Raw genomic sequence first — 7,593 nt, 5'->3', positions numbered from 1 at the left:
GCAGTTTTGCATTCTAAGTTTACTGCTTTCACCCAAGATCCTCTTCTATGAACAAGGAGTAAGTGGCTAATCTTCTGTTCGCATACCATGTGTGCTGAGGTTTACTGCACCTCATCTGGCAAGCCTTACTGGCATTCAGAGAATTTAAATACAGACCACAGTTCACACAAGCACTAAAATGCACCTAGGGCCTCAGGTCTCCATCAACTCCAGTTTTCAAAAGTCTAAGCTCTCTTCCCCTTTTTGGTTCTTTTTGTCCACAGAACCCTTCAGAACTTCAGTGCTGGTGAAGCTCCTACAATGTGTAGATGGTTCTATGGAAAAATGCATTTCCCAGAGCTGTTAAAAGTGGGATCCTTGAAGCTGAATGTGAGTCCAGCTTGGCCTGGAGGATGCTTGTTTGTGTAAATGGTCAGTGGGATCAAGGCTGGGGTGAGTTCATTACCCAGCTTGTCTCACTCTTCTTCCTTCCGGAGCTGACACATGTCCCTGGCATAGGCACATCAGTGGTACCATAGAGGGACATACAGCTCTGACACTGGGTCTGACGAATCACAGTCCCTTTGAATCATTTCAGTGCAGTTGGAACTATTTGATCTGTTTAAGACCTTCTGTGTTGCTCTTAAAACATTAAAGGAGTAAAAAACTCTGTCCTTAGTGAACATTTCAAGGGCTTGCTTTTGCTTCCAACAAAAATGGTATCAAGGAAGTATTGTTGTGCTAGACCAAAACCTGCTTTCTTCCTCTTCTTTTGTAAACCTCAGCCAGTTCTGGGGATCTTAACATTTGGCTTACAACCATCCTTGGCTTAACAGCCTCATATTGCTGGTGTTATTTTGTGATTTCCAAGTCTATCCTTGGAGTGATGTTCTTACCTGTCTGGAGTGGCACCTGTGAATCCTTCAGCATTTGGCTGTCTTGGAAACAGGCCAGAGACATAGACTGCCCAATGTCTGTTTAGCTCCTCTGTAGAAGAGTGATTATCTGATTCCACGGTTTTACTTCACCACCTCTGTGATGGGTATGCTGGGATCTTATACTGGGATTATTTCCCAGTGCCTGTGACTCTTAGTGGGCTTTTAAAGTGACTCGATAGCCAGGGATGCTCTGGCCCTTGCACAGAGTCCTCCCTGGAGCCCTCCCTTTCACATTAAACAGCCTACTGCTCCTACTGGGCCAAATCCTGTCCTGGCAAATATTAATTACAGACATTGAAACAGGCAGCAAACACCCTTGCTATTACTTGCAGTGCCTCTGAAAAAAATGCTTCTCAAAAAACGAACAATGAAGTTTTAAAGGCAGTGCAGTCCAGCTTCCTTATAGATAATAGATCTTCTAATGCTTTTTAGGGTTAAGTGGTAAAGATTTTTTTTTCTCTCTGGGCCATTACCATTCAGAAGAGTGCTGCCATAAGGTTTTGTGGAAAAATAAAACAAAAACAAAAACCTGCATTTGGCATATTTTGTTATGAAACTAAACTGACACTCAACTACCTTTTCCTCACTTGACCACCACTTAAATGAAAGACGGCTTATCACATGACAGGGAAGTTCTTCTTTCTTGGAAACCTTGACCCTGCTACCGGTAAACATGGAGACATCGTTTAGAAAAACGTCATAGAAGATTGTGGTCAAATTTATTGAAAGTGGAGCAAGATGTATAAAAAAGCACAGCAAGAGCACCGATCAGCCACCACATGAGCAATAGGTTATCTACGTGAGCATCTTGGTGCAGAAGCCGCTTTGAGGGTTAACAAAATTAGGTTAACCTCTGTCATCTAAGAGTTTGGCTGTGTCACATATGCTGCTGTGACTGTAGAGGCACGGAGATTTGGGAGCAAAGATGAAAATATGTTCTATTTTCAGATCTGGACATTTTTTATTTTTGCTTTGTCTTTTCACTGTGGAAGGCAAAAAGTCACCTACAGGAAAGCATCCCTGCCGAAAAGAATTCCTCTCCCAGGTGACAGAGAACCTGTATATCAAGGCAACTAGTTTAAAATCATCTGTTCCAGTAAGTTGATCCCACTAGTCAAAAAGTTTATTTTATTTATAGATGCTTCTTTACCAGTTTCATTACTGAACTCCTGGAAACTTTAAGAAGCTGAATGATCTCTACAGTTCTAAGAGACAGGGTAGCTACTTCTTTTGTAAAGGTGAGAAAAAATTATGCATAAAAGATGCATAGAGAGGCTGGATGAGTTTGCCATGGAAGTTTGTAGCTAGGCTAGGTTTGGAACACAGATTTACCGAGTCCTCATCCTACATCTGAAAAGGATGATGAAGATTATTGTTATTACTATTAAGTTTTGTACAAACCAGACTTAAAACTCTGTCTCCCTTCTTCTGCTCAGGTTAATTAATACTAGCACATTATATTTTACAGAAGGATCTCATCAAGACCACAAGATTGCTTAAAAAGTCTACAAAAATACCGTTTATGGTAAGATTTATACTGGTTTTCCAGTTTCTTATTTCGATTTTCCTTTTATCAGTATAGACAGGAATATGTCATCAAAAGGAATTACAGATGATGCAAAAATTGCTTGTCTTTAATTGGGATGGACATTTATGAGAGTCATATGCTTAACGGAAGTCCTCTGCTTAGAGGAAGAGTGTTATTTCTATGCCACATATTCCCATGGGACACGAGGAGACAGTTGATCATAGTACAGGGAGAAAGAGGTGAATTTGAAAGGCCTACCTGGAGGCCCTTCTTTCCAGGTAGTTGCAGTGGTGCTCTACCAAGGAAGTTGGGGTGAGGGTATCTGTTGTGTCAGGTAGGAGTGTACTCATGGTAGCATTTGCTCCTCCTGTGAGCCCTTGGTTGCACACCAGCCTCCCCAGAAATGCTCTCAAGCATCAGCCCATTCGCCTGAGGGCCAGGGCCATAGCCACTGTCCTGGCAGCTGAAGCACCTTCTGTTGAGGGCATGCAGTACCATGGATAGCCCAGGGATGATGCAGAGAGTCCGGATACCCAAGGAGATGCTTTGATCTTAGACCTTTGAAGGTGCACTGGAAGAGAGAGATCTGAGTTCCCAGGAAGACTCAGCAAGGGAGCGAGAAACAAACTTTGGGGTGTCTAATTGTAAGTGACTACAAGTGTACGAGATATTTTGTTTTTCTTCGTGCAGAGATCTAGTCAGCAGGGTCAACTGAGCCAGTTTATCCTTAAGTACAGACCAATTGGTCTTCTGTGTCCCTTGGATTTCACTGACTACCTTGGGTCCTCACTTGGCTGTGGGACCTACATACTGGCCATCTACATTTGGGTGGTGTAATATGCAGTTGCATTACTCTTCTGATGGGAATTTCACACCTGATACTTGGTTCTGTGGCCGAAAAATAGGCATATATCAATTTGAATTAACTTTGTGTGTCCAAGAGAAGCACTGGGCCAGGCAGATGTGACACAGGGTTGACAGGATGACTGATCTCTTCTGGAGTAGCAGTTGGGAGTGGGCAGGATACCCTACAGCATATCAAATGGCACTGAACACGATGTGGAGGAATGGAACCATGATACCCACAATGACTCCTACAATTTGAACAAGATGGTCTGACTTAACTTCTCAATTCATCTTCCATTTATTCTTTGTGTGTTGAGTACATTTGTTGCTGTCATTTCTGTTCATGGTTGGTCTTACCAATACTTCTGTACCTGCCAGTGCAACACCTTCCTGTCTTTCCTTCAGAAACTACAACTAGATTGAACTAGTTGTAGCTCAAAAAGGAAGCAGGCCAAGGGGATACTACAGTACATAAAAATGGTTTTATTCATTGTACACTTTCCAAACATGCATATTTTTATGAGGCTGAAATTTTCAGCCAAAGTTGACTTGTGAGGTTTTCATTTGGACACTCATCACTTGATTTGTTTTCAGACAAACTGCAGTGTTCGAGATCAACTCCTATCCTTCTATGTGAATAATGTTTTCAGTCATCTTGAGATAGGAAGAGACAAGTTGTATGTTATTAGCGCCTTCCAGGTCCTGCAAGTGAACATGGATGCCTGTGTGAGTATATTCCAGAGAGTTAAACTGATTTTGTCCATCTGAAAAGTTAGGGAAGGGTTCATATATCCTTTCTGCTCCTCCACACTGGATTTCAAAAGAACTGGCGATGTCTCTCATGAGTAAGCAGGAACCACAATTAGGAAGCACATCAGAGCAGTTCCCATGTGCCCACAGTCAGAGCAGGTTTTCAGGGAGTGATGCTGCCCACTGGCAAAATATCTCCAGAATGGACCAGGTGCCACAGAGAAGAGGTACTTTTACAAACACACCAGTTAAAGCACACTTTTGCCTACGCAAATATACATATTAGGTAGGATGCTAAGATGACACCAATACTTGTCAATCGTTTCTTGTCTTATTTTTAATGGTACACCAATAACAACAGGGTGTGTCTTCAAACCATATATCCCGTGGATGTTTTTTTAATTCCCTAAACCAGTAATTCTCACAAGTCACAGTGTCCCAAAAAGTGGAACATGACTTAGGGTGACATATAGCCATGGATATCCAGGCAAATGTCTACAGTGATTTTACCAAGTGAGAACAGGATGAGAAGTCAATGAATTAATGAAGTTTATGAATTAAAAGAATTTAAACTTTGTCTAATCTGAATTGTATGATAGCATGAAAGAAAAGGACATTGATTCTATGCTCACACAAATATTTGCAATGCAAGAATAAACAGCTTCAGAGGTCTCTTTGCAGAGTTAAGACTCAGAAGCCAATCGGAATATTCGTATAATGTAAAAAGATTTAAATCCCAATGGGAGAAAACTTTACCAGTTTTCAGGTTCTGCATTTAAAACCATGCTAAACCGTTTCAATTTATAGCCATTATTCACAGCGTTTATCATACTGCTGGGGTTATCTGTGTCTGTCAACATTCCAGATAATGCTGTGCTATAACTCCAGAATGCTATAATGTAATTCCAGATGCTATAATATACTTACAGAGATTTCATTCTTGTCTGGGAAAGCAATTACACTCTATGCAAGTGCCAGTACACACTGAGGGATTTGGACTGTCAACTGTGACTGAATTCAGCATATGAGTTATTCTAAAATACTACCAGTGACTGTAGCTTGCTAGACAGTTTAGTAGTACATTTGTTTCTGTGTTGTATGGAGACAAAATGCTGCAGGTTTCTGAGAGTTCCTGCATTCTTTTTCATAATTAGTGCCAGTATTTTACCCAACACAAGTTTAAACATAACAGCTTATGTTTCTGGATCTTAGAAAATGTTGGTGGGAGAGATAAGTCTTCTCCTGGTAGCAGCAAAACAGTAGCTCTTTGAGAAATGAAGGTTTGCCATGATTTTCTAGGAGACATCTCATTTCTGGAAAGTAACACTTGAATTCTTTTTATTAATTTATATTAATTTAAACCCAACAATAAAAAAATCATGTGAAAGAATAATAGAAACTGTGAATAGAATGAAAGTACTAGTATTAGTACAAAGTATTAGTACTTTGCTAATACCAAGCTTGAGATTTCTCCATCATATTATTCCTCAATAATAGCACTCATTCATCCACCTACATAAGATCTTTAATGGTTGTTATGTAGCTGAGTTATAAGATGTTTATCTGAAGGGATTTCCACCATGACAACATACTTATGTAATTTGTTACCTTTCAAGGAGAAAGTTCTCTATATAATTAAGCATAACAGTGATATCTTTGTGTATATATATATATCTCCACCCTATACTCTTTCACAGACTCAGGCTGTAATTCAGCCAGCTAGAGATGGGTATGCTATATAAAAATCTTAACAGTATTTGTCTCCAAACCACTTTCAAGTACTTTATACTACAATGTTATGATTCTCACTCTGCTAGACGTTTTGTCCAGGCAAGGAAGATTTAATATTTTCCAGTGATATAGGGGCCCAAGTTCTGTTTTTTTAAAATACATAGACTCTAAAATCTCTAAACCCATTTTCTGCAGTGAAATCAGACTCTTTCATTTAGTGTAAGACTACAAGATAAAGGGAACAGGCATTTTTCCTTGGAGACTGGGAGCATCCACCTGTAGCACCACTGACCTCTTGGCTCAAGTGCCCTACTCAGTTTTGCTGAGAACAGTATGAAGTTGCTTTGGAGGTCGGATTTATGTTCCTCCATCAGTAGTGGATTATGGAAGTGTGTTCTCATATTTGGGTGGAGTGTAGAAGGACAATATATTCCTTGCAGTATCTTAAATCATTTCTCTTTCATTGTTGTAGACCTTGAGCAGATATTTGAGTATTGTTTGCAATAGTCAAGCTAACTTGCTAGCTCATTTATTTACCCGTTTATGCAGGAAGAACAGAGTTTGTAATATGTATCACCACTAAAGCCAGCATAGTCATTTCAGGTCAGTTTTGCTACCAAATTTGTTGGTTTATTTGTTTGTTTTGTGGAAATCTGCATCATACAAGCAGACCTTTAAAAAAAAAAATCAAGAAAAAAAAGTCCCAAGTCAGAAAAAACTACCCTGGTTAGAAGATTTTGAAAAATTTACTTCTATTCAGATTTTTTTAAAATGTTTGCTTTTATTTCCACTTTCATCATGTGAGGTGCCTTTAGGGGCTGATCATCCATTTCAGTGGAGTCATCTCCTTTCATATGAGTTGAGGGCCTTTGTCTTTTTCTTTTTCAAACATGTTGTCCTTGTTTGTAGATTGGAAAACACCAGATTTTTCCGTTTTTTTTCCCTGAAAGAATGTATCTTCCCCTTTGAAAACCCACAGAGCTCATATTACCACTTTTTTGTGTTGTGAACTCAACTTGGCAGGAAGCATGCAGGCAAAAGAATACCTTTGAAGTAGAGGGAGAAGCGGAAATGATGCTGAGTTCACACATTTTACTGGTAGCCCTGTAGTGCCACACTGTGGGTTCAACTCTTCCTCATTGCTATATATCTTTACATCAGCATCTTTGGATTTCTTTTCATCCTTCAGCATCCATGTGCTCCATCCACAAGATTAACTTCTGCAGTCAAAAAATTAAGGAGAACGTTTTTTAAGGTAAGAACAGGAGGCACTGGCTCCCTGCTGTGCTGTTCCAGGGCTGTAAGTAGTTTCTTTTCTAACGCCTTTATCTTCTCAACAGCTTGGAGAGAAGGGAATCTACAAAGCCATCCATGAGCTGGACATTCTCCTTCCCTGGATTCGGGCCTACATACAAACCATCCTATGAAGAATGAGGAGGTGACAGACAACATGCTGCTGCTGTGCTAAAAGCAGATCCTTACCCAAAAGGCCTGAAAATGAATCGAGAGCCAGATGTACGTGTCTGTCAGTAACTGCGTCCCATGGAAGGAGAGCCTCTGTAACACAGCAGCACAAAGAGGGATTTTCATAAATTTTCACAGTTAGCCTGGCCTAGCAGCTATGCCCATTCTGCCTCTGGAGCAGCTACAGCGTGCTGCTGTCCTTCTCATCCTGCCTGCCTGCCTGCCTGCCTGCCAGCTGCCACACAGGCAGTGCCTGAACACATCACGCCAGCATAACTTGGAATCTGCTATCCTAAAGATCAGACACAGTGTCCCAGGTGCCATGGGCATGATTTAACCATGCCTTTTGTCACCCTG

The 7,593-nt window shown here is 40.6% G+C and overlaps 1 protein-coding gene across 1 annotated transcript; it reads left to right on the top strand.

Annotated features, from left to right (window-relative positions):
* Positions 1-1,842: 1,842 nt before the first annotated feature.
* IL26 (interleukin 26) lies at positions 1,843-7,199 on the top strand. The gene is made up of 5 exons (XM_050325273.1): positions 1,843-2,013; positions 2,386-2,442; positions 3,886-4,017; positions 6,962-7,027; positions 7,113-7,199. Exons 1-5 carry the CDS (start codon positions 1,843-1,845, stop codon positions 7,197-7,199), a joined length of 513 nt encoding a protein of 170 aa, XP_050181230.1.
* The last annotated feature ends 394 nt before the right edge of the window (positions 7,200-7,593 follow it).

The sequence above is a fragment of the Myiozetetes cayanensis genome, unplaced genomic scaffold (assembly GCF_022539395.1).
Source record: "Myiozetetes cayanensis isolate MyiCay16 unplaced genomic scaffold, myiCay2020 scf3, whole genome shotgun sequence".
Classification (NCBI taxonomy): Eukaryota; Metazoa; Chordata; class Aves; order Passeriformes; family Tyrannidae; genus Myiozetetes; species Myiozetetes cayanensis.
Note: the sequence above shows the minus strand (reverse complement) of the source record. Positions and strands in the feature narration are given on the sequence as shown.